The sequence below is a fragment of the Macaca mulatta genome, chromosome 7 (genome assembly GCF_049350105.2).
Source record: "Macaca mulatta isolate MMU2019108-1 chromosome 7, T2T-MMU8v2.0, whole genome shotgun sequence".
NCBI lineage: Eukaryota > Metazoa > Chordata > Mammalia > Primates > Cercopithecidae > Macaca > Macaca mulatta.
The window spans coordinates 148,246,610-148,273,721 of record NC_133412.1 but is presented as its reverse complement, the minus strand read 5'-3'; the positions used below and the strand labels follow the sequence as shown (position 1 = coordinate 148,273,721).

Below are 27,112 nucleotides of genomic sequence, written 5' to 3'. Positions count from 1 at the left end.
GGGCATGTGACACTGTGCAATGTCCCAGCTTTGTTTTGTTTTGAGACGGGCTCTTGCTTTGTTGTCGAGGCTGCTGTTGAACTCCTGGCCTCAAGCAATCCTCCCACTTCAGCCTCCCAAAGTGCTGGGATTATAGGAATGAGCCACCATGCCCAGCCTATCTCAGCTTACTTTGATGGTAGATTTTGCTGCCTCTAAACAGTCATTTAGCCAAACTGATTTGAAAGTAGAGTGCTATTAACAGCTAAAATGGAGGTTTCTTTCTTAACATATGAAACCCATTAGAAAAGAACAAGCAGAAGTATAATGTGTTTCCCCCCAACACCCATCCCTACCCTATAAAGTACATAAAGATCTTTCCTTTATTACACAGTACACCATAGGGAAGGTTTAGGAGACATTGGTGCCTTAACCTTACATACTTGTATTGGTTTTTGGCCAGGATCATGCACCAGGGAGACCAAGGATAGATTTCCATTAATAATGCCTTACAGCAAAATTATATTATCTTTCATAAGAGTTACCATCTGGGTGATCATGCCCCTCTGACTCCAACACATCCTAATAACTCCAGCTTCTACAAAAGCAAGAGTTAACAGAACTCTGAACATACATGCAGTGACAGGAAGGCACAACCAGATGCAGGCACTTCACTAGCACAAACCACAAGTCAGGCATGCAAGAAGAGAGCTTTAATGGAGCCTGCTCACGACTCTTCAGTGTCTTCACCCATCAATTCTGAGGGCAATAACATAAAGCTTACCAGCCCAAGGTTGTAATTTAGTGGGAAGCTGGGGCTTCCTTCTGCCTCCTGCTGCTTAACAGTGGCTCTCTCCTCACAGACTTTAACTCTGCAGGCAGATCTGGGAGCTGTTTGATTTCTCTCTGCTTTGCATCAAATTCTACTCCCATTTACTGCTGAAGAGAAGCAGAGCTTTCTGACCTATCCAAAAGTTTCCATTGTTGTCTGCTCAACTATAATGCTTCCTCGGAGGTGGAGGACGGTTCTTGATGGTCTTACACTTGGGAATGTGTTGCTCAGCCACCTTGGGAGCAAAGTGGTGGCTACAGTGAGGACACTGAATGTAGTCTGGGTTTTCTGCAGGCAGGATGGGAGGCAAGTGTGAACGGTTTTCACCTTTGGCAGTTACCTGCTGGACCTCTCGAGCCTGGCGGAGCGTATGGATAAAAGATTCGTGCTTCTGTCTCCAGTTGTTCTTCCGAGGAGGTTCAGCCTGTAATGTAAAAGGGAGACTGATCATTCAACTTGGCACCTATCTCCTTCCTGAGTCTCTTTTAGAATAACAGTAAGAAAATGAAAAGGGTACTAATCAGCAAGGTCAAATAACAGGAAAGGAGCAACAGTGGTAACTGACTTGCCAGCGTTGAGGCAAACCAAGGGCCTGCAAAGGAGGTACTGCTGAGAGGCAAGCCACTTTCCCAACAGAATCCGGAGAGGTTCAGTGCTTGGAAGTACCAGATAGTGGAAAGTAAGGAGGTACAGAACTGAAAACAAGCAGGACCCCACGGCTCCTCCCACCTTACGCATCCAAGTGTCCAACACCCAGGCACACTCACAGAAGAGCAAGGATTTATGCTCTGGAGAAATTGAACCAGACAGACTTCTGACTCAGGAAATCCAGACGGTGGAACCGGGTTAATCTTGGGGCTGAAAATGGGGATTAAGTACAAGTGTACATACCAAATTATGGAACTGTCAGCCTCCTTCCCCCGCTCAGCCCCCAGAGTACCAAGCAGATTGACATCCTCATAGGAAAAAGAGGGGTTCTCTGGATACATGGAGCAGTCCAGAGAAAAGCCTTCAGATACTGACCTTGGGAGACACTAATTAAAAGACTCACTATTTGGTAACTTTAATATGAAGATCCTTAGTCAACAAGCCCCACTTAAGCTTAAATATGAAAGGACAGCCAGGAATCATCAGATATTTACTAAAAGCTCTAACAAGAAAAAGAGCCCAGAAAGTCCACAAACAAAAACCTAGGAAGCAGCAACAAGGCAGGAGGCAGAAGAAAACTTTTTTTAACATGAGACCATATCAACAAAATGAGTATTAGAAGAGATTATGTCCATAAAACAAGAAGAGTATACTATGAAAAAAGACAACCAGAGAACCAGAAAGAACTATTATAAATCAAAACTTTGATAGCTAAAAATAAAAATTATTTAAATAGAGGACGGGCGCGGTGACTCATGCCTATAATCCCAGCACTTTGGGAGGCCGACGTGGGCAGATCACGAGGTCAGGAGATCGAGACCATCCTGGCTAACACAGTTAAATTCCGTCTCTACTAAAAATACACAAAATTAGCCAGGCGTGGTGGCACACGCCTGTAGTTCCAGCTACTCAGGAGGCTGAGGCAGAAGAATTGCTTGAACCCAGAAGGCAGAGGTTGCAGTGAGCCAAGATCGTGCCACTGCACTCCAGCCAGGGCAACAGAGCAAGACCCTGTCTCAAAAAATAAATAAATAAATAAATAGAAATGTTGTAAACTAATGTCAAGAAAATTTCTCAGAATGGGAAAAAAGATGAAGATGGAAAGTAAAAAGAAAAGATTAGAAAATTAGAAAGTTAATCCTGGAAGTCCAACATGTGACCAGTAAGAGTTCCAGAAGGAGCAGAGAAAGCACAAGGAGAAATTATTATTATTATTATTATTATTATTATTATTTTTGAGATGGAGTCTCGCTCTGTTGCCCAGGCTGGAGTGCAGTGGCACAATCTTGGCTCACTGCAACCTCAGCCTCCTGGATTCAAGCGATTCTCCTATCTCAGCCTCCCAAGTAGCTGGGACTACAGGCGTGCGCCACCACACCCGGCTAATTTTTGTATTTTTAGCAGAGACGGGGTTTCACCATATTGGTCAGGCTGGTCTCGAACACCTGACCTCAGGTGATCCACCTGCCTCAGCCTCCCAAAGTGCTGGGATTATAATCGTGAGCCACAGCACCTGGAGAGGAGAAAATTATTAAGGAAATAATACAATTAACATTCCTAGAATTAAAGGTCACACATTTTGAGACTGAAATGGCTTACCAAGTATCCAGCACAATTATTGTAAAGTTTCAGAATTTCAAAATAAATAGAGAATCCTGTAGCCTTTAAAAAAAAAAGGTTTCTTGTAATGAAACAGGAATCAAAATGGCATTAGATTTCTCAACAATACACTGGATGCTACGAGCTAGTGGGAAATACCTTAAAAGTTCTAACAGATAATCATTTTCCTCCTAGAATTCTGTACCTAGCCGAAGCATCAAATGGGGGCCTGTTACACAGATAGTGTCATTCATTCCAAGACAGTATACCTGCTGTGCACCTTTCTTAGTAAGTTTCAGCAAAGGAAGGAGTAATGCAAGAACAAAGAAGACATGATGCTGGAAACGGGACCCAACAAAGAAGAGAAGCAAAGAGAAGTCCCAAGACAATGGGTTTGCACCAGGCCTAGAGAATAACCAGTCCAGGCTGGAGCAGAAGGGATCAGAGTGGTGGAAGGGAGGTTTTCAGAATTAAAAAATCAAACTGATAGATTATGAGAGGTGTTTGAGCATTACAAAAATGTTAACAGATGTCTGATATCAGATGGATCATTGTGGGGGAAAAAAAAGACAGGTATGTAGAAAATGAAGGAAATGAAAACATACATCCATTATTTAGGTACATGTGGGCAGAGACAGAATTTGTTCACTCATTAATGAACAAAATGTACATGATCATTACAATGTGAAAGCTAACTTCTTTTAACCAACAATTGTGATTCAACTACAGTGGAAGGGTAAGAGAAGGACAACAGTAGGAGAGAGGGAATATGAAAGAGAATTTCACTCCCAGCTTCCGTAAGAAGTTACCAGGTAGACCAGGCATTGTGGCTCACGCCTGTAATCCCAGCACTCTGGGAGGCTGAGGTGGGCAGATGACTTGAGGTTAAGAGTTCAGGACCAAGTTGGCCAACATGGTGAAACCCTGTCTCTACTAAAAATACAAACATTAGCCGGGCGTGGTGACAGGCGCCTGTAATCCCAGCTACTTAGGAGGCTGAGGCACAAGAATTGCTTGAACTTGGGAGGTGGAGGTTGCAGCAAGCCGAGATCAAGCCACTGCACTCCAGCCTGGGCGACAGAGACCCCGTCTCAAAAAAAAGAAAAAAAGGAAAAAAAAAAAGGTAATGTAGAAAATTGATAAATCAAGAAAATAAACATATTATTTAGAAATATAGAAAGGCAGGCCAGAAGAACCATCTAACAGAACTGAAGGCTACCTCCGGGGGCTGAATTAGGGGCTCCAGTATAGGTCAGTCAGTACTACATGATTTTGTAAATGCATGCAAACACTATTAAATTTTTAAAAGAGAAAAAGACAAACAGCTCTTGGTGATCTGGCATTGTTAATGATGAATAATAGGAAGACAGACTATTGAAGGAAAAGAAAGGATCCTTCTGGAAAGTCTCTTGCTGAAACAGACAAGAAGGCAAGAGAGTGTTAGTGATGGTAACCAGGAACCTTTAAAAGATTCGAAGGCCAGGCACGGTGGCTCATGCATGTAATCCCAACATTTTGGGAGGCCGAGGTGCGTGGATTACAAGGTCAGGAGTTCAAGACCAGCCTGGCCAAGATGGTGAAACCCCGTCTCTACTAACAATACAAATTAGCCAGTGTAGTGATGGGCACCTGTAATCCCAGCTACTCAGGAGACTGAGACAGAGAATTCCTTGAACCCAGCAGGTGGAGGCTGCAGTGAGCCGAGATCGCGCCACTGCACTCCAGCCTGGGCAACAGAGTGAGACTCTGTCTCAAAGAATTTGATCAGGGGAAAGTTCCTCAAGTGTATGAGATACTTTAGTAATTTACTTCTTATACTCTAATTCCTCAATTTTATTCCTCATTGTACTGAAATTCTATTCAGTTAACACTTATTAAGCACAAAGCACAAAGATATGTTCCCTGTCCTCAAAAATGCTTACAGTCCAGGAGAGAGACGGGGTGTACGTCTGCTGGAAATTACGTGAAGATTAAAAGACACCAGGAAAATCACCTGTTCTTGAGTACTCTATAGGAATGACAGGAAGGTACAACCACTCAGCTTCCAAAGGCACAGCACTGTGGAATAAGATTTGAGACATTACCAGGGTGGTGCGGGTGCATCTTAGTCTAGGTCCCTTCTGTCTTGGTGTCCTCAATGTCACACATTCCCCCAAACTAGTTGCCATAAAGCTGGAGCATCTGATCTCAGGAACCTAATTATTTTGCTTCACCGTAACTGTATTTACAAATTTAAGAAACACAAGATTATTTTAGGCTCTGACCAAAAATAAATTGCTACAGTGGGACAGAGTGAATTCCCAGTGGATTATTGGGTTGAACTGAAAGAAAACAGGAAAAAACAGTGAGTGGCCATCACATTATTCTCTGCAAGAGCAAAATGTTGATTTCTTCTTTGGAAACTAGATTTCAGGGAGATGATCTCTGAACATGGATGGGACTTCCTTGTGATTTCCCCAAACTGTACTGAAAAAAAGAACTCTAATTGTAAACAATTTCTTCTAACAACCATCATATAAATGTGAGTTTTTAAAGGCTCCAGAAAATATCAGAAACTGTAAGGTCCCAATGGACAAGAGGTGCCAGCACAGTGGAGGGAGGGTTGGGAAGAAATGAAAACAGAATGACACTCTCTTATTTTTCTGGAATATTAGAACTAGACAGAGCCTCTGAGATCATACGGTCTACACTTTCTCAAACTTCAATCATCTGCACTTTCACTTCATCCTTACAATTAATTAATATTTTTCTGTAAATTTACGATCCCTGGAAATCAGGGGCTTAATATATTGTTATATTTTCCTAATATAACACTGAAACACTAAACACTAAAACTACTAACATAAAGCTTGTCAGTGTGCCACACCTTGAGAAATAACCATTTTATAAACCAAGTGGCAAAACCTTGACATGTCATTCATTTATGAGATAATCTTCTCCAGATGTGTCCAAATGTGCCTATGAAGTTCACCTAACTTTATCATGTAAGTGTCACGAAGCACTTACTTTTTACAACCTGGTTTTTCTAAAGTGAGAAATAATTGGCAAGGGCATGGTTTGTTAGATAACCAGAAAGAAAGTCGTTTTTACCTTCAAGGTGTTTACGTTCTTGGTTTTTTTTTTGTTTGTTTTGTTTTTTGAGACGGAGTCTTGCTCTGTAGCCCGGGCTGGAGTGCAGTGGCCCGATCTCAGCTCACTGCAAGCTCCGCCTCCCGGGTTTACGCCATTCTCCTGCCTCAGCCTCCGGAGTAGCTGGGACTACAGGCGCCCGCCACCTCGCCCGGCTAGTTTTTTGTATTTTTAGTAGAGACGGGGTTTCACCGTGTTAGCCAGGATGGTCTCGATCTCCTGACCTCGTGATCCGCCCGTCTCGGCCTCCCAAAGTGCTGGGATTACAGGCTTGAGCCACCGCGCCCGGCCGTGTTTACGTTCTAAATGGGGAGAAAAAGAATTCCAAACTTAATTGTGTTTCATCTATTTACGAAGAAGCTATGTCAACACTGATCTTTTTTTTTTTTTTTTTTTTTTTGAGATGGAGTCTTGCTCTGTTGCCCAGGCTGGAGTGCAGTGGTGCGATCTCGGCTCACTGCAAGCTCCGCCTCCTGGGTTCATGCCATTCTCCTGCCTCAGTCTCCCGTGTAGCTGGGACTACAGGCGCCCGCCACCATGCCCGGCTAATTTTTTTGCAGTTTTAGTAGACATGGGGTTTCACAGTGTTAGCCAGGATGGTCTCGATCTCCTGACCTTGTGATCCACCCGCCTCAGCCTCCCAAAGTGCTGGGATTACAGGCGTGAGCCACCGCGCCCGCCAACACTGAGCTAATCTTAACAGAGTACATAGTTAAAGGAATGCTCACAGATTCTAGTCTTGGGAGGTGGCAGAATACATTGCAAAGAGTGAGGCGTTCTCTCCAGGTGACAAAAGCCTGCATTTTTTTTCTTTCGATTTTTTGTGTCTTTTAAATTTTCTACAGTAAACTTTTATTACTTTTATAATCCAAAGGACACAAATTCTTGGTCTAGATTTTTTAGTCATTCTAACCAAGATTTATATGCTGACTCTGCCACTTAAAGCTGTTTGTGACCTCAAGCAAGTTACTTAGCCTGTCCAAGTCTTGATTTTTGAACTGATAAAATGAGAGATAAATGCGAGGATCACATGCAAAGCTCCCATCACAATGCTGGCATACAGTAGTAATCAAGAAATGTTAATTCTAGACGTCAATTCTTCCTACATGACACATGAATTTTCCCTAAAGAAAACTGATGATGACAAAACAGACCCCTACAATGATCCCCACACCAAGTCACATCCATAAGGCTCTTGTTACCTTGGCTGAAGCTGGCCCCTTCCAGTTCAAGTATTGCTCTAGTTCTGTGCCCTTAGCCCGGGCCCTGGAGGAGTCAAACACTTTCCTCTTGGAACCCTGTATCCTGCTGCAGATGTTGGAGTGTCTCTCCAGCCTGAACAAGAGGAATTTTCGCCCACAGTGGCTGCACTCACCCAGCTGTGGCTCTTCAGTGGAGCCGCTGGAACCTGAGGAGTCTGGTGCCATGGACAGGCTGGAATTTCTGGCAGATCCCTGCAAAGCACCGCCTGGTGTTTCTGAAGGCGGGGAGAACTTCTCCATCGACGGCTCTGAGACTCGGTCTCGAATTTTGTTATTGCTTGCTACCAGCCTTTCCCTTTTGAGTCTCTGAATTCTATAATCAGAGAGCTGGAATGGACTCGAATTTTGTTGAGACCGTTCCCAAGTTTCATCCTCTCTCCTGTCTCTACTAAATTCTTCCTCAAAATCAAATTCTGGGGAGAAGACAGCTTTGTGCGTGGTGTTGCTGTTATTACCTTTAACTCTGCTCCTGGGGAATATAATTTTCTGTAGCTCTCTGTTTTCATTTTCCTTGGCCTGCTCCTTTTGCGTCTGGATCCTTCTGAGTTCCTCCTCTGTCTTCTTCAGCTTTCCCCTCAGGAGAATCTGCTTTCTTCGGATTTCCTCCTCTAAGCTCTCCCCTGCAGCTTCTAGTCTTCGGATCTGCACCCACTCCATCCTGTCCAAGTTTGCCAAGGCCTTCTCCGCCTGCATGGCAGCAAGAACAGGATCAACCACAGAAAAGTTGACCTGGTTCCTCACATCAAAGTTCCTGGATGAAAACTCTCTCAGTTCAGGGGGCCTTGGGTAGACATTCTGGTCCCCATCAGTGCCAGACTCACCTGTACTGCACGACTTCCTGTGGACCACGGGTTTCAGTGGGTACGCCCGGTCCACTCCAACTCGTTTCTTTGTAAAGGGGATAAAGTCCTGGTTATTGGCTTTGGGATACCAGGATTGAGGGCCTGATGAGTAAATTTGTTTTACTTGGCCCTGGAAATCACTTCCTGCATCTTGGTGGCTGATTCCAGTACAGTGGGGATAGGAGTAGCTCCGGGCTTTTGTGTTCCATTTGGGGTGAGTGTGGACTTTATCCAGAGTCAACTCTTTGTTGCTCAAAAGCTGCTTCTGGAAATTGTTCCTCAGGTGCCCCTTCAAGGACTGCTGGGAAGAGTCACTTTGTTCGTAAGAGTCTTGCTTGGCTGAGTGGGGCCCTGGAGCTTCTGTTGTATTATGTGGAAGCATAACGCCCACAGGCAGATGTGATGCCAACCGCTGGAGACCAGCCATTCAGGGCCTGGACTGATGCCTACGGGAGATTTAAACCAGATACATGCGAAGAGTTTGTCTGAGGTTCACTCTCGTCTGCTAAAGCAAACTATTTCTACATTTGCCCTGCCCACATTTCCTTAAACTTTTCTGGGGACAGTGGTGCTGGATCTGCCAAAGCTTCCCTTCAAAAACCATTTGGTGAGTGATTACTATGCACAAGACACTGTGTTAGGCCCTGAGGGTAGAGAAACGGAGGTGCTACAGGTGTTCCTGCCACCTAGCTCTCCTCTCCTCCAGCACCAGCCTCTGCCACGCACAGTATACTCTACAGTAAGTGGAAAGAGCATCGGATTGAAAGTCAGGTTTTAGGCCTGTAACAGGACAAGCGACTTCTCCCTTGCTGGCCCCCGTTTCTTCACCTGTAAACTGAAGGGTTCCGTCCGAGTCCATCCTCACCATTTTACAGGTGAGCAAGCTGTGGCCCAGAGGTAGTGACTGGCACAAAGAGCTCTCAGGGCTTCCCTCCTGCTGGAACCGTGCTTGATTCAAAAGAGCACAGAGGCTGCTAGGGCCTGGAGCAGGTGCCTGGCTGTCAAACCCTCATCTCAGGAGTCCCCGTGGCGCAGACGGTAAAAGTTTTGTAACCTGAGCGTTGAGGGCCACCTGACCTGGCTGCAGCCGGTTTTAGATCCTTAAGGCTGAAGTCACGTTCTGTCCCGAAGGGTCAACTGGGGCGCCCCCACTACGGACTCCGCCTCTGGGGACAAGTCCTCTCTCTCTCCTGCCCTTCGGGCCCTTAGGAGGTGCTGACCCTCTGTCTCCCCGCCCTTCTGCGTACCTGAGGCCCTCGGGCACCGCTCCTGCTCAGGGAAAACCCCAGGGCCTAGTTTCCCAGACCCGACCTCCCCCTCAACCGACGGCCGCGCAGGCGCTCTCAGCTAGCTTCTGTTATTCCCGGTGCCTGGAGACCGAGTTACTGGCGGGCCAAGCTCCGCCCCTCGCTGCGAACTCCTTGGGGAGGCGTGCGCAGGCGCAGTGCACCAGCGACCCGGGGCGACCGGGGGTGGGGGGTGCGGTCAGCCCGACCGTCACTTGACCCAGTCAGTGTCCGGCCAACTCTGCAGCCGGGTCCAGCCCTGCCCTTGGGGAGCCGAGGAAGGGCGGGAGAGGCTTTTCTGGGGCTCCATCAAAGAAGAACTTGTACTTTCCTGAGAACGATGCTCCCAGACCTTGGGGTGTGCCCTTCACTGGCAAAGGGCGGAGGCCCTGGCTGTGCCTCCGCGTGCTTCCGCCGCAGGGTGCAGGCGACCGCCTGCCTGGTGGGAGCGGGGCTGCTGCTGACCTTTCTCGGCGCGCTTGGCTGCGCTGGGCGGGCCCCAGGTATGGCTGCACGTGCGCGCTCCCTGCTTGTCGTCGCCAAGTCTTTGGAACTTGCTGCCAACGTTTTTGCTACGCAGTATCTTTCCGGGGTAATTTTTGTGGCCAATCTAATTATTTTGATATTATAATGTTTTACTCTCACGTGGTAACTCTAGCCGTCTGTACTTAGGGCGTAGGAATGACTCAGCCAAGTGTAATGATAATAAAGAACTACCAGATCGAAAATAATCAGTATAACCTGGTTTCAACAGTAAATGATACTCTGTAACTTGTTGACATCAAAAGAAAGTTTATTTTTTTTTCTTCGTTTCAGTTCATCTGTGTAGGACGTTGGGAACAGGCAGTTCGCTTTTTCCCTGTAACTACTCAATTCATGCACTTGGAAAATAATGTAGACAAGCAGTCATCAGTGTTAATACTTCAACATGTCATATTACAGCTGTTACCTGTTACAAAGAAATTCCTTGGTGGACCCTCCAGGTCAGTCCTTCTTTTTTTTTCTTTTCTTTTTCTTTTTTTTTTTTTTTTTTTAATTCCTCGTTTTCATCCCTTGTTGCCTGCACCACCTCTACATATATGCAGCTCCAGATGTTTGCCACTCTACTCAGGGTCCCAATTATCAACTCCCGCAGCTTCCCTCAGCAGAATGTACGGGCTTTCTCTTTCTCTCTCTCTCTCCTCTTCCTTCTCTCCCTTTCTTCTCTGTCTCTGTCTGTCTCTGTCTCTGTCTGTCTCTCTCCCTCTCTCCTTCCCTCTCCTCTATGAGAAAGAAGGGCCACTTTCCATGAGTTCTCTTGAATTAGTGCTTTTCAGTACCCTCCGGGAATTGACTCCATCACTTTACCCCAGCGTTTTGTTTTTGTTTTCTGTTTTGTTGGTTTTGAGGGTTTTTTAAAATTTGTTTGTTTTTTGAGACAGAATCTCACCCTGTTGCCCAGGCTGGAGTGCAGTGGCGCAATCTCAGCTCACTGCCACCTCCGCCTCCTGGGTTCAAGTGATTCTCCTGCCTCAGCCTCCCGAGTAGCTGAGATTACAGGCGTCTGCCACCACACCTGGCTAATTTTTTGTATTTTTAGTAGAGATGGAGTTTCACCATGTTAGCCAGGCTGGTCTTGAACTCGTGACCCCAGGTGATCCGCCTGCCTCAGCCTCCCACAGTGCTGGGATTACAAACATGAGCCACCACGCCCGGACTTTGTTTGTTTTGAGATAGGGTCTCACTCTGTGGCCCAGGCTGGAGTGCAGTGGCACAATCACTGCTCACTGCAGCCTCGACTTCCACAGCTCAAGCGATCCTCCCACTTCAGCCTCCTGAGTAGCTGGGACTACAGGTGTGTGCCCCTCACACCCAGCTTACTTTTTTTTTTTTTTTTTCCTATAGCAACAGGGTCTCCCTTTGTTACCCAGGCTAGTCTCAAACCCCTGGAGTCAAAAGAGATCCTCCCGCCTCAGTCTCACAAAGTACTGAGATGATAGACGTGAGCCACAGCATCCTGTCTGCATCTTGTTAACTTCAAGTTATACCTCTCCATAAACTCCATCTCTTTGGTTTTAAAATATACTCAACTTTCTCCTGCAAAACAAACCTTACTTCCCATGACCTAACTTTCATATTATGGTCCCATTCATTTCTCCTCTTCTCCACAAGGCTTCTTAATGGAAATCTCCACATTTGCTGCCGACATATGCTCATCTCCCCGTCATTGTCCAGTTCATTGTGGCCTGGCTTCTACTTTCTCCACGTTATTTAACTACAAAGCTACCAGTGACCTTCCAAAGACAAAAGCTTCATTTCTTCAGCCTACTCATGTGGCATTATTGATTATCCACCCACTTAGAATGCTCTTCTCAGTTCTCCTGTGCCCTCTTGGTTTCTTCTTTCGTGTTCTTGCTCCATCTTCTTCCAAGTCTCTGGCATTTATCTTTTCCCCATCTGCCCCCTAAATTTAAGTGTTTTCTGAAGCCCTCTTATTTCATATATATATATATATAGTTCCAGACATTCTCTTCTTTAACGATTTCAACCAAATGCTGAAATTTTCAGGTTTCACCTGTGTTTAAATGACAGCCAGCTTAACTTTAGTCTTTCTCATTAGTTACAGACTCAAATTTCGGGACTGCCCATTTGACACCTCCACAAGATCGTTCCTTAGGAACCTCAAATTCCGTAAGACAACATAAACTCATGATCCTCTCCCGTTCTCAAATCTGCTTCTGCAGTGTGCCCTTGCATGCTCACAGCATCAGTCTTCCATGCTTCCCTCTTAGTTGCCTCTTCCTTCTAACTAATCACAAGTTTTATTGAGTTTTCTTCCTTTTTTTTCTTTGAGACAGAGTCTTGCTCCATCATCCAGGCGGGGGTGCAGTGGCATGATCTCAGCTCACTGCAACCACCTCAAGCCATCCTCCTGCCTTGGCCTCCCTAGTAGCTGGGACTACAGGTGTGCACCACCATGCCCAGCTAATTTTTGTATTTTTAGTAGAGATGGGGTTTCATCAGGCTCGAACTTCTGACCTCAGGTGATCCACCTGCCTTAGCCTCCCAAAGTGCTGGGATTACACATGTAAGCCTGGCCTATTGAATTTACTTCTGCCATGTCTCTCATATATGACTCTTCCTTTACATTTCTGCCTGCTGCCCCAGGTGAGTTTTTCCTCACTTCTCCTTGGGATGGCATAGCCCTCCTAACTTCTGTTCTTGCCTTCAATATCTGCTCTTCAAACCCAACCTTCATGCTGCAGCCAAAACAATCAGTCTAAATATTTCTCCACTCCCCCAGTTTTATTAAGATATAATTGACAACTAAAAATTTTGTCTATATTTGCAGTGTACAGTGATGTTTTGATACATGTATGCATTGTGCAGTGATTAAATCAAGCTAATTACTAAATACTTCTGATCCTACCATTTCCCTCCCCAGTAGCTTCTTCTTCACCTAGAAAATAAAGTTGAAGTGCATAATTTAGCATGGCATTTCTATCTCCCAGGTTAGGTCCAGCCTACCTTTTCAGTTTTGCCTCCCCTTAATAAGCCACAGAGTCCAACCCAGTGAGTCTCATCCCTGGCTGTGTGTTAAGACTACTTGGAAAGCAATATCTAGGGGTGAGACCTGAGGATTAACATTTTTTAAAGCTTCCCCAAAGATCCTGATGCACAAGTAGGGTAGCGGACCCCTGGTCTAGCCACAACTGGCTACTTGTACTTCTTCATCTGCATGGTACTACCTTACTCTAAGCTCCACATACTGGGAGCTGGTAGAGCATAGCATTCACGGGAGTTGACTCTGGAACCAAATCCCAGCTCCATCACTTACTGGTTGTGTGACCTTGGATTAAATGCTGTTTCCTCTAAGAACCCTTTCCCAATCTTCCCAATCAGAATTAATTTGTTTGCTCCTTTGTAATATTTTCTGTCCTTGTTATAGCACAGGGCTGGTTCCTGATGAGCTCTCAATGGATTTTCATTTCATAGAATTAAATTATCATGCCGTACATTTTATGGTCATTGTTTGCATGCATATGTGCCCCTACACCAAATTAAAAACTCTTCGAAGGCAAAGATTATATATCATTCATCTTTGTATATTCTAGAGTGCCCCATACGTATTAGACACTCAGTAAGTTTTGAATTCTATAAACTATTTTTTAAATGAATTTTAGAGAAAGAAATACCATTAGCAAGATACTGTATTTAGAGTTATTTTCAAATATTGCCAAGTACAACATTCAGTCCAGCTTGTTCACCACCAACCCCCTGCCTCTCAACACTAAGGTTGCATGATTTGCTAGCATATGGATCCTCACTCTGTAGCAGGGAACTAGCAGAATGATGAATTTCCGTGCCTACTGTCACAAACCCGTCTCTCATTGTCAGGTCTGCCAACCTGGCATATTCGCATAAGGAGTCTTATGTTATGAAGTGGTGTAATATATACAATCAATCCACAAAGGATCAGTAAACACCAGTTTTCCTTCACACACATTATGAATCATAAGGGCAGCTGGATTCAAATGTTTACACATCACCTCTAATTTTAACCATCCTCATCCACATCCCCCTTGACAATTCCCTTTTCCCAAAATAAATTTGCGTAGTTTGGCCATTTGACTTAGATTGACTGATTCAACTGTAATTCTGGAGCCATTAATTATTTTGCTTGTGCTCTTGCTTTGTTTGATTAGTTATTTGTTCAAGCATTATTTGACATTTTCTTAGTAAAGGAGACCGGTGAGTCGCTTCCAGAAGCCCAGAAGCAGACGTAACCTCCATTGGGACCTCCTGTGCACTTACGCCCCTGTAATCCCCTATTCCAGATTAGTTATGACCCAAACTTTAAGAACTGAATGAAAAGGGACAGAAAGGTTGGATGTATCCTACTCAACATATTTATGATGTTTATTTTTTATTTTATTTATTCATTTATTTATTTGAGACAGAGTCTCACTCTATTGCCCAGGCTGGAGTGCAGTGGGGCAATCTCGGCTCACTGCAGCCTCCACCTCCCGGGTTCAAGCGATTCTCCTGCCTCAGCCTCCCGAATAGCTGGGATTACAGGCGCCCACCACCACGCCCGGCCAATTTTTGTATTTTCGGTAGAAACGGGGTTTCACCATATTGGCCAGGCTGGTCTCGAACTCCTGACCTCAAGTGATTCGCCCGCGTTGGCCTCCCAAAGTGCTGAGATTACAAGCTATTTATGATATTTAATGTGTACTGTTTGTCTCTCACCTCCAGAATTAAGCTCCTCAGGACAGGGATCCTGTTTTGTTCACTAATGTTTGCCAGGTCACCTAGAACAGGTGCCTGGCACACAGTAGCTGTCAGTCGGTATTTAATTGAATGATTGAATGTATCCCAATGTACTTCTTCATCTATGCTTTTCTCCCCATGAGAAAATGAGAAGAGGGGTGCGCTTGTTGACTGAGATGGGATGAGGGCTAGGTTTGTGGAGGCCCAGCCGAGTTCCTGGACAGATCCCCAACCCAAGCTTTTGGGTTGCCGGACAACCGCGTCCTGAAATCCCGCCTTCTTGGCGGGCACGGGCCGAGGCGCCCCCTCTGATTGGCCAGCTGGAGGTGATGGGCATGAGAGACAGCGAAGGAGCAGCTACACACTAAACTTCCGGGCGCGGAGGTCTGCGCGCCCTAGTGAGCCGTTGGCCTGGTGGTCCCGCAGTGAGCCCGGCGGCCGGTGGGGAAATCAAGGAGGGTGAGCCGGGAGGGGCCCCCGGGGTGTGCTTGTCAGGTCGATTAGCCTTAAAATGTTAGTAGCAGGGGATTCTGGGTGTTAGTAGCAGGGGATTCTGGTAGTGAAGGAGCGGGACCGGGAATGGATGTAAGGAGGTCATCGGTCAGCAGGTGATTTCCCCAGAAGAGGCTTCAGCGGGCAGCTGCGTACCGAAGCTCCCTCTCCCGGCGTCTGGCTCTTCCTTCACACACGCCTTATCACATCCACTCACGATTCCCATTTCCAGGACCTGGAGGTCGGGGAGAGGTCGCAGTGGTTAAGGATGGACAGGGGTGGGTGTGGCCCTTTCTGACTCAGGCTTGTGGGTCCTGGAATAATAGCCCTTCACTCTTCTGCTTTCCTGGTTTCTGACAGGTTTGAGCATGGCAGAAGGAGACACCCTGTTATCAGTGGATTATGAAATTTTTGGGAAGGTGCAAGGGGTGTTTTTCCGCAAGTATACTCAGGTATGTGGCCTGGAGGCTTTGGGGTGGTAACCTAGGTTGTGGGCATAGGAACAAGGGACATGTTCCTGACAAATGTGAACTGGAAGCCGCTGGCCAGCTGCATGGCAAAGAGGTAGTTTGTAGAGCAATGAGTATGAAAATGCTGTGCAATCGGTAAAACATGGTGTAAATGGAAGATTATCCTGCTGTTATTATTTGTCTTTTTCCAACAGTGGTGCCTGAGCATCTAGATACACATATTAATGAGCTTCTCTCTTCCAAGGGAAATAGAGGGCTTCACCAGTTCTCGCTGTTGTGGCGTCATCAAACCAAGTCAGATTTCTTACAGAAAGGCTAACATTGATTGAAGAGATGGCATTTAGATGACCTGATGTCATGTATATAACATATATAAATGCTTCCTCTGTAGTTGCTGCACTTTCTTCAGACCTCTTTCTCCAAGCTTCCCTCAATTCTCCACTTAATTCCTTTCTATTCTTTTTTTGGTTTTGAAAGAACATTTACATTTTCCAGCTGACATTTTTCTTATTAAAAACTCTTTATCCGTTCCAGAATAGGTGATGGGAACACTGAATGTGGAGCCTGGTATTCTTCCTAGAGCAATAAGGGAGTATTTAAGGGGATGGACAAACTGCTGGCAGCCTCTACCTCTGCTTTAATGTGGTTAATCTTCCCTCAACAGGCACACATAAATGCAAGCTCAATTTCCCCTCTGCCTTCTGTAGGTATTGGCTATTGCCTTCCCGGTGTGTCTTTAATCCCACAGATAATGAGTTAGGACTGCAGAACTTCTTGAGTGTCTCCTTCCTGGGACTGTGGTACTTAAAATTCAAATTCTAACCTGGAAGGAATCTTTGAAATATGAATGTGAATTGTCAATACCTTTTTTCCTTTTTCTTTTTTTTTCTGGAGGATGGTGGCACAGTCACAGCTCATTGCAGCCTTAACCTCCCAGGCTCAAATGATCCTCCTTCCTCAGCCTCCCAAGTAGCTGGGACCACAGGTGCATGCCACCACCCCAGCTTTTTTTTTTTTTTTTTCTTTTAATAGAGAGCTATGTTGCCCAGGCTGGTCTTGAACTCCTGGGCTCAAGTGATCCTTCTACCTCTTTTTCTTTTTTCTTTTTTTTTTTTTCCTTGAGACAGTTTCACTCTTGTTGCCCAGGCTGGAGTGCAATGGCACGATCTCAGCTCACTGCAATTTCCGCCTCCCGGGTTCAAGCGTTCTCCTACGAGTAGCTGAGATTACAGGTATGCGCCACCATGCCCCGCTAATTTTGTATTTTTAGTAGAGACAGGATTTCTCCATGTTGGTCAGACTGGTCTTGAACTCCCAACCTCAGGTGATCCGCCCACCTCGGCCTCCCAAAGTGTTGGGATTACAGGTGTGAGCCACTGTGCCCAGCCAATACCTCTTATTCTAATTATTCAGAAACCATTTCTTCCCATCTGACATTCAAATAGGAAATGACCGTTGAAAACAGAATTGCTGAAACTCATAGCAAGAGCTGTGTTCCAATTAGCTTTGCTACCAATTATGCAGGTAAGTTCCTGTAAATTAAGGTGATTGAGATAATAGCTTCAAAGGTTAGTCAAAGTTGTTGAGGGAGAAGGGCCAGATAGTGGTATATATAGCCCATCTTTCTCTACCTGCCCTTCTCCCCAGTTTTTTGTTTGTTTGTTTGTTTTGTTTTTCTTGTTTTTTTTTTTGAGACGGAGTCTCGCTTTGTGGCCCAGGCTGGAGTGCAGTGGCCGGATCTCAGCTCACTGCAAGCTCCGCCTCCTGAGTTTATGCCATTCTCCTGCCTCAGCCTCCCGAGTAGCTGGGACTACAGTTGCCCGCCACCTCGCCCGGCTAGTTTTTTGTATTTTTTAGTAGAGACGGGGTTTCACCGTGTTAGCCAGGATGGTCTCAATCTCCTGACCTCGTGATCCGCCCGTCTCGGCCTCCCAAAGTGCTGGGATTACAGGCTTGAGCCACCGCGTCCGGCCACTCCCCAGTTTAAAGAAAGAATAACAGAATGCAGAAAAACAAATATTGATTGGAAAACTGCATATAAAATGACATCTTTTTTTAAAATTAGGCTTGTAGCTTATTCTTTACTATTTATAATCATTTAAATATATATGTTCATTTGAACAGTTGTTTTGCTGCAGTCTGTTTGCTGTTGATATTATCTAGCCTCTTATTTAAATTCCTTCATTTCTAGAGAAGTGGCAAATAATAATTCAGGGACTTTTAAAAACTTGGAATATAATTTACATCCCATAAAACCCATCCTCCTAAAGTGTATAATTTGGTGATTTTTAGTATATTCACAAAGTTGTGCACTAATTCCAGAACATTTTCATCATCCCAAAAAGAAACCCCCTACCTGTTAGCACTCACTCCTCATCCCCTAAACCCCTAATAACCACTAACCTACTTTCTGTCTCTATGAATTTGCCTATTCTAGATTTTTGTTGTTGTTGTTGTTGTTGAGACGGAGTCTCAACTCTGTCTCACTCTGTCGTCCAGGCTGGAGTGCAGTGGCATGATATCGGCTCACTGCAACCTCTGCCTCCCGCGTTCAAGTGATTCTTCTCCCTCAGCCTCCCAAGTAGCCAGGATTAAGGGCATGCACCACCACGCCCCGTTAATTTTTGTATTTTTAGTAGAGACGGGGTTTCACCATGTTGGCCAGGCAGGTCTTGAACTCCTGACCTCAGGTGATCCACCTACCTCGGCCTCCCAAAGTGCTGGGATTACATTCGTGAGCCACCATGTTCACCCTATTCTTGGTATTTCATATAAATGGAATCATACAAATGTGGCCTTTTTTTGTGACTGGCTCCGTTCACTTAACATATTGTTTTCAAGGTTTATCTACACTGTAGCATGTATTAGTATCCTATTCCTTTTTATGGCTGAATAATATCCCATTGTATGGATATACCACATTTTATTTATCCATTCATCAGTTGATGGAAATTTGGGTTTGATTTTTGGCCATTATGAATAATAGTGCTGGGAACACATATGTGCATATTGTTGTGTAGACAATGTTTTCAGTTCCATTGAGTATATACATACCTAGGAGTAGATTGCTGGGTCATATGGTAACTTTATGTTTAACTTTTTGAGGAACTGCCAAACTTTTCCAAAGCAGCTATACCATTTTATGTTCTCACTGGCAATGTGTGAGAATTCCAGTTTGTCCACATCCTTGCCAACGATGGTTACTGTCTTTTATGTTAGCCATCCTAGTGGGTATGAGGTAATATCTCATTGTGGTTGTTTGTTTGTTTTTCAAGTATTAATGAATTTAAAAGGATTTAAATCATATGAGGAATATTCTGCAACTACAGTGGAACTAAACCACATTAAAAAAAATAAAAAAGATAACTGGAAAATCCCAAAATATTTGGAAACCATATAGCACACTTACTTCTAAAATTGTGGTAGAATACATATAACATAAAAATTACTGTTTTAACCATTTTTAAATGTACAATTCGGTGGTCTTAAGTACATTGTTCTGTTTATCTACAGAACGCTTTTCATCTTGCAAAACTGAAACTCTGTATTCATTAAACGCTAACTCCCCATTTTCTCCTTCCCCCAAGCCCCTGACAATCATAAATCTACATTCTATTAATTCAACTATTCTAGTTACCTCATATAAGTAGAATTTTACAGTATTTGTCCTTTTGTGGCTGGCTTATTTCACTTAGCGTAATATCCTTAAGGTTCATCTGTGTTATATCATGAAAGTAAAAACAATTTTCTTTCTTTGTAAGACTGAATAATATCCTGTTGTATGTGTAACTTTCAGTGTGGTTTTGATTTGCCTTCCTAATGACTAATGATGTTGAACATGTTTTCATGGGCTTATTGGCATATTTTATGTCTTCTTTGGAGAAATGTCCATTCAAATCTTTTTGCCCATTTTTAGTTATTTGCCTCCTTATTCTTGAGTCATAAGAATATTTTTATTCTGGATACTAGTCCCTTATCAGATATATGATATACAAACATTTCTCCCATTCTGTGGGTTGTCTTTTTAATTTCTTGATAGTGTCTATGAAGTACAAAAGTTTTTACTTTTGATGAAGTCAAATCAAATTTATCTGTTCTTTTTTTGCTTATACTTTTAGTGTTATGTCTAAGAAATCTTCCTAATCCAAGGTCATGAAGGTTCATGCCTATGTTTTTTGTTTGTTTTGTTTTTGTTTTTTGTAGCGACTGGATTTCCCCAAGTTGCCCAGGCTGGTCCTGACCTCAAGCAGTCTGCCCACCTCAGCCTCCCAAAGTGCTGGGATTACAGGTGTGAGCCACCACACCCAGCTGTCATGCCTATCTTTTCTTTTCCTTTTTTTCTTTTTTTCTTTTTTTTTTAGACAGAGGCTTGCTCTGTGCAGTGGTACAATCTCGGTTCACTGCAGCCTTCTGCCTCCAGGGTTCAAGCGATTCTCCTGAGTAGCTGGGATTACAGATGTGCACCACCATGCCTGCCTAGTTTTTGTATTTTTAGTAGACATGGGGTTTCACCATGTTGGTCAGACTGGTCTCCTGACCTCGTGATCCACCCGCCTCGTGATCCACCCGCCTCAGGCTCCCAAAGTGCGTGAGTCACCGCGCCCAGCCGCCCATGTTTTCTTCAAAGTTTCATAGTTTACACTCTTAGACTGAGGTCTTTGATCCAGTTTAATTTTTATGTGATGTGAGGTAGGAAATCCAGCTTTATTCTTTTGCATGTGAATATCCAGTTGTCCCAGCACCATTTGTTGAAATTAGTATTATTTCCCACATTCATTTGTCATGGCACCCTTTTCAAAAATCAACATAAAGGTAAGGGTTTATTTCTGGACTCTCAATACTATTCCATTCATCTGTATGTCTGCCTACTGTAGTTGAGATGTTTGTCCCCTTCAAATCTCATGTTGAAATTTGATCCCCAGTGTTGAAGGTGGGACATAATGGGAGGTATTTGAGTCATGGGGCCAGGTCCCTCATGAGCAGATTAATGCCCTTCCTGCAGGGTGGGAGGGTCAATGAATTCTTACTCTATTAGTTCCCTTGAGAACTAGTTGTTATTTTTATTTATTTATTTTTTTGAAATGGAGTCTCATTCTTGTCGCCCAGGCTAGAGTGCAGTGGCACAATCTTGGCTCACTGCAACCTCCGCCTCCAGGGTTCAAGTGATTCTCCTGCCTCACCCTCCCAAGTAGCTGGGATTACAGGCACCCGCCACCACACCCAGCTAATTTTTGTATTTTTAGTAGAGATGGGGTTTCACCATGTTGACCAGGCTGGTCTCGAACTCCTGACCTCAGGTGATCCACCTGCCTCGGCCTCCCAAAGTGCTAGGATTACAGGTGTGAGCCACTGCACCTGGTGGGAACTGGTTATTAAAAAGAGCCTGGTACCCCACCTCTTCCCACCCTGCCTCACTTCCTCTTTAACCGTATGATCTCTGCACATGCGGAATCCCCTTTGCCTTCCACCGTGAGTGGAAACAGCCTAAGGCCCTCACCTGATGCCAGTGACAGTCTCATGCTTGTACAATCTACAGAATCATGAGCCAAATAAACCTCTTCATAAATTACCCAGCCTCCGGGAGTTCTTTTTTTTTTTTTTTTTGAGACAGAGTCTTGCTCTGTCGCCCAGCCTAAAGTGCAATAGTGTGATCTTGGCTCACTGCAACCTCCACTTCCCAGGTTCAAATGATTCTCCTGCCTCAGCCTCCTGAGTAGCTGGGATTACAGGCACCCACCACCGTACCCAGCTAACTTTTGTATTTTTAATAGATGGGGTTTCACCATCTTGGCCAGGCTGGTCTTGAACTTCTGACCTCATGATCACCCCACCTCAGCCTCCCAAAGTGCTGGGATTTCAGGTGTGAGCTACCATGCCCGGCCCTCAGGTAGTTCTTTATAGCAACACGAAATGGTCTAAGCCACTATCCTTATGCCAATATCACACTGTCTCAGTTACTGCAGCTTTGTAGTAAATTTTGAAATTGGGAAGTGTGAATTCTTCAACTTTGTTTTTCCTTTTCAAGATTATTTCTAGCTATTCTGGGTCCCTTATGTTTCCATGTAAATTTTAGTATCAGTTTTTCGATTTCTGCAAAAGCACTGGGATTTTGATAGAGATTGAGTTGAATCTGTAGATCAACTGGGTAGTAGTATCACCTTAAAAATGTTAAGTCTTCCAATACATCAATAAGGGATGTCTTTTCATTTACTTAGATAGTCTTTAATTTCTTTCAAGAATGTTTTGTAACTTTCTGTATATGTCTTGCAGTTCTTTTGTTAAATTTATTCCTAGACATTTTATCTTTTTGATGCTATTATAAATGGAATTGTTTCCTAACTTCATTTTCAGTTTTTCATTGCTAGTGTATAGAAATACAATTGATTTTTGTATATCAATTTTATATCCTACAACCTTGTGAGACTGTTAATTAGCTCTAGTGTGTGCCTGTGTATGTTCCTTAGGACTTTTTGTATACAAGATATGTCATCTGCAAGTAGAGGTAGTTTTGCTTTTTCCTTTCCAATCTGAATACCTTTTCTTTTTCCAGCTATGGATAGACCCTCAAGTATAATATTGAGCAGAGTGGTAGTAGCAGACATCCTTGTCTTGTTCCTGATCTTAGTGGGAAGGTTTTCAATCTTTCACCATTAAGTATGATGTTAGCAGTGGGTTTTTCACAGATTCCCTTTATCAGGTTGAGGAAGTTTCCTTCTGTTCCTAGTTTGTTGAGTGTTTTGATCAAAAAAGAGGTATTAGTTTTTGTCAAATGCTTTTTTGCCATCTATTGAGATTATCATGTAGCTTTTGTTTTATTAATATGGCATATTAAGTTGATTACTTCTTGCATATTGAAGCAATCTTGAAAGAAATCCTAATTTGTCATGGTGTACAATTCTTTTTAGATGTTGCCTGATTTGGTTCACTAGTATTTTGCTGAGGATTTTTGCATCTCTGTTCATAAGAGATATTGGTCTATGGTTTTTTGGTGGTGTTTTTCTTGTGACGGCTTTGTTGTTTTGGAGTTTCTTTGTTTTTTCTTTTACACTGGGTTTTTTTTTTCCTCTTTATTTTTCATTTTTATTTTTTAGCTTTGGTTTTAGTATAAGGATAATGCTGGCTTAATAGCATGTGTTGGGAAGTGTTTCCTTTTATTTTTTTTAACCCTTAATTCTTGGTTTGGATCTTCTATTTTTTGGAAGAGCTTGTGAAGGGTTGGTAAAGGATTGTTTTTTAAACATTTGGTAGAATTTACCCATGAAGTCATCTGGTCCTGGGCTTTTTCTCTGTGGGAAGGTTTTTGATTAAAAATTCCATCTCTTTACTTGGTATAGGTCTATTCACACTTTCTATTTCTTCTTGATTCAGTTTTGGTTGTCTGTCTTTCTAGGTTATTAGGTTTCTTTTCATCCAAGTTAATCTAACTTTTTGGCATATAATTGTTCATAGAATTCCCTTATATCCTTTTTATCTTTGTAAGGTTGGTGGTAATGTCTCCTCTTTTATTTCTGATTTTAGTAATTTGAGGCTTTCATCCTTTTTTCTTTATCAGTCTAGCTAAAGGTTGTCAATTTTGTTGATCTTGTCAAAGAAGCAACTTTTGTTTTCTTGATTTTCTCTATTCTTCTGCTTTCCATTAATTTCTGCTCTAATCTTTATTTCTTTCTTTCTGCTCATTTTGAATTTAGTTTGCTCTTCTTTTTCTAGTATCCTAAGGTGGAAATCTTGGTTATTGATTTGAAGAGAGTTTCTTTTTAGATTGCAACTAGAGTTGGTGATTATATTCCTTAAAATATTGTCAGATGATTGTTTAAGCAAAAATATGGTTATGAGGTAGAATTCGCTTTTTGGAATTTTCTTAGGGAGAAAAACCCTGTTTACTTGTGCAATAGATATTCAAAACTGAACATAAGTCAATAACATTATGCTATCGTTAAAAAAATAAGAACAGAGTTGAGCACACAAATGAAACCAGTAGGAAACACCCATTCTCAACACTGGTCAAATTTTGTAGCATTCTGTTCAACTCTCAAGAGTTCAGGTAAGGCCAGGTGCAGTGGCTCACGCCTGTAATCCCAGCACTTTGGGAGGCCGAGGCGGGCGGATCACGAGGTCAGGAGATTGAGACCATCCTGGCTAACACAGTGAAACCCCACCTCTACTAAAAATACAAAAAAATTAGCTGGGAGTGGTTGCGGGAGCCTGTGGTCCCAGCTACTTGGGAGGCTGAGGCAGGAGAATGGCGTGAACCCGTGAGGCGGAGCTTGCAGTGAGCTGGATCGCGCCACTGCACTCCAACTGGGGCGACAGAGTGAGACTCCGTCTCAAAAAAAAAAGAGTTCAGATAAATCACACTGCAAATTTTTAAAGATTTATTTGACTGTTAAACCTCCTGTTTAAAACTGCACATTCTTACAGCTATTTACCATACATATAAGATATCTCTTAAGAACTGGAGATAGTCAGCTCCCGTGGGTTAATTTGAAGCAGAAGAGGGCAGTTGTTATACCAAGTCAGTTGGATGTGGAGTCTTACTCAAAATTCATTCTCAGCATTCTTCTTTTATGGTATCTTCTTTGGCACTTAGCAGTGCATCGGGTAGGCATCTTCTATTTTTCTTCATTCTTTAATTTCCTTTGTATCCCTCAAATGGCTATTTATTTGGTTGGAGTCTGTTTTGTTCATTAAGCAAACATGTCTTTGCTTTGAACATGTCTTTGATTTGATGGATACTTACATTCCTCATCAAACATTTTTTTTGCTATGCATAACATTTTCTTTGGCCAACTCCAGCAATTTCCCACATTTTGACATGCAATCATGTTAACTCCCATTTTCTTTTGTAATCCAACACCTTCTATTTAGATAGATTACTTTAACAATCAGTGACTTAATATTCTAATCATAAATTTATACAAAAATAAAATTACCTCCAAAACATTGCTACCTTTCCTAAACATTCAGTCTTGCCACAGTTTAATAAAAGGAAAGAACATTAAAAAGGATAAGCCACTATAATGATTAGATGCTTTTCATAAGCCTACAGGCATTGTGATTATTTAGACAGAAGAGAAGAAAGTCAAGTGAAAACCTGATAGTTATGTAGTCTCATGGTTTGCTGTTGAGAGGTTGATCACCAGCTGCTTTTCTTTTCTAGGAAGACAACAAAGTGGGCTTTGGCTACGACATAAATATATTGGGTTAGACAGTTTTACTACAGTAAGAACAATGGGATGAGTTGCTCAGGAAATTGTGAAATACTTTCTAATGATCTTTAAAGATATAACAAACACGAATTCATCTGGATTTTAGGTGTGGTCCTGGTTAACGGCAAAGGGAAGGGTCAAAGAACTTCATGCTTTTTCCATTTAACATACCCAATAGATTCTTGATTAGGGGAAGGGAAAATGAGCAAGATACAGTCCAGTATTCTAAAAACAATCAGCCTTAGGGGATCATTTCAAAAGCATCTGTTTTGGACTTAAGTCTTTGGTACTTAACCAAATTGACTTCACACTGAAAAATTCTAGTGCCTGAGTTTTATAGGGTAGAAGAAAGACATGGAGTCAAGTGGCCAACACTTCATGTGAAGATAAGCAATGAGCTCCTTCTTGCTGTCTTTCTTTTGACTGTTCTGGGCAATATCAAATTAGTTTCTGTGGTTTGATTATAGGCCAGATTGTAGTCTTACCTTGTTTTCCTCAATCTCACTGGATCTCTCTCTCTTTTTTCCCCCCTTAGGCTGAGGGTAAAAAGCTGGGATTGGTAGGCTGGGTCCAGAACACTGACCGGGGCACAGTGCAAGGACAATTGCAAGGTCCCATCTCCAAGGTGCGTCATATGCAGGAATGGCTTGAAACAAGAGGAAGTCCCAAATCACACATCGACAAAGCAAACTTCAACAATGAGAAAGTCATCTTAAAGTTGGATTACTCAGACTTCCAAATTGTAAAATAATGGCCTGAATTTAAGTTTTGTTTTTGGTTGATTTGGTTTGGTTTTTATTGTTAATAGAGATAGAACTATTGTGTGTTAATATTAGCATTAGTCAATAAGTTATTTTAATGTCAGATATTTGAATGTTATTATATATTACCTGTATGATGGAAGGATTATTACTGTACACAAATCTAATCAATAAAAACATTAGAACCTTCTGCTTAGAGTACTTTTTAAAAATCTTCAGTGAACTTCCTTTTGGGCGAAATAAGAAGTATTTATTCAGTAAACATTTGTGGGAGGATTTTGAGGTAATTTAAAGAAGTCTGAAAGAAAAAAAGTTATGTTAGTCATTTCTTTAAATGGTTTCTATGAAATGTTCTTCAAGAAATTGCATGCCTAATAAGAACAAATACCACAAGTTCAATTTGTTAGCTCTGTTCATATGATGTTTGGATGAATTACTTCTGCTGTTGTTTCTTTTCTCTGGGTAAGGAATTCACATAAAGTTATGTTACGGGCTGAACTGTGTCCCACCAAATTCATATGTTAAAGTCCCAGTCCCCAGTACCTCAGAAAGTGACTGTATTGGGACACAGAGCCTTTAAAGAGGTAATTAAGGTTGAATGAGGCTGTGAGGGTGGGCCCTACTCCAGTCTGACTGGTGTTCTTATAAGAGAACATATTGGACATAGACACACATGTGCAAAAATGAAAGACCCTGTGAAAATGGCCATCTACAAGCCAAGGAGAGGCCTCAGAAGAAATCGTTGCTGCCAACACCTTGATCTCAGACTTCTAGTCTCTAGACCTGAGAGGAAATAGACTGCTGCTGCTTAAGTTACTCAGTCTGAGGTATTTTGTTATAGCAGTCCTAGCTATAGTAATAATCATAAACAGTTATCAGGATTTTGCTTAATCAGCCCTAGAAGACTGGTTGGTTGGGTTTGGTTAGTCACTAAACTAGTATATGTCAAATGCTTACCAGGTCTGACAAATTTGTTATAAATTCCACTTTAAATAAATTCTCAATGAAAATGAGATAGAAAGCAAAAACTAAGGACTGGTTAACAATTTCAAAACACTTTATTCTCACAGCATTCTCAGAGTTCTGCTCTCCTTTAGTTATAAAAGAAGCTGTGGTGGCATTGGGGAGATTCAAGTCAGTGAAGAGAGTCTTGGTGTTGTCGTCTGTAAATTAAGAGTTGAGCAAAGGCCGGGTGCGGTGGCTCACACCTGTAATCCCAACACTTTGGGAGGCCGAGGTGGGCAGATCCCCTGAGGTCGGGAGTTCAAGACCAGCCTGACCAACATGGAGAAATCCCCGTCTCTACAAAAAATACAAAATTAGCCGAGCGTGGTGGTGCATGCCTGTAATCCC

General features: G+C 43.0%; 2 protein-coding genes and 1 long non-coding RNA gene across 8 annotated transcripts; 1 reads left to right on the top strand and 2 right to left on the bottom strand.

Annotated features, from left to right (window-relative positions):
- Positions 1–344: 344 nt before the first annotated feature.
- Positions 345–10,050, bottom strand: ZC2HC1C (zinc finger C2HC-type containing 1C). Of its 3 annotated transcripts, none has more exons than XM_001098038.4 (3): positions 9,539–10,050; positions 7,390–8,737; positions 345–1,235 (listed from the first exon to the last, which is right to left on the bottom strand). In XM_001098038.4, exons 2-3 carry the CDS (start codon positions 8,716–8,718, stop codon positions 972–974), a joined length of 1,593 nt encoding a protein of 530 aa, XP_001098038.4. In that variant the 5' UTR covers positions 8,719–8,737; positions 9,539–10,050; the 3' UTR covers positions 345–971. The 3 variants fall into 3 exon arrangements, with proteins under 3 accessions (XP_001098038.4, XP_014999628.3, XP_077797614.1); XM_015144142.3 differs by having other exon boundaries at positions 7,563–8,737; positions 9,539–9,678; XM_077941488.1 differs by having other exon boundaries at positions 9,120–9,649.
- ACYP1 (acylphosphatase 1) lies at positions 9,800–25,949 on the top strand. Of its 4 annotated transcripts, none has more exons than XM_015144143.2 (3): positions 9,800–10,080; positions 15,683–15,774; positions 25,534–25,949. In XM_015144143.2, exons 1-3 carry the CDS (start codon positions 9,918–9,920, stop codon positions 25,747–25,749), a joined length of 471 nt encoding a protein of 156 aa, XP_014999629.1. In that variant the 5' UTR covers positions 9,800–9,917; the 3' UTR covers positions 25,750–25,949. The 4 variants fall into 4 exon arrangements, with proteins under 4 accessions (XP_014999629.1, XP_014999631.1, XP_014999632.1 ...); XM_015144145.3 differs by lacking the exon at positions 9,800–10,080 and adding an exon at positions 15,228–15,289; XM_015144146.3 differs by lacking the exon at positions 9,800–10,080 and adding an exon at positions 15,377–15,438.
- Positions 24,150–26,057, bottom strand: LOC114679600 (uncharacterized). The gene is made up of 2 exons (XR_003731641.2): positions 25,484–26,057; positions 24,150–24,945 (listed from the first exon to the last, which is right to left on the bottom strand). It is a non-coding gene; the product is annotated as an uncharacterized LOC114679600 (long non-coding RNA).
- Between the last annotated feature and the right edge of the window lie 1,055 nt (positions 26,058–27,112).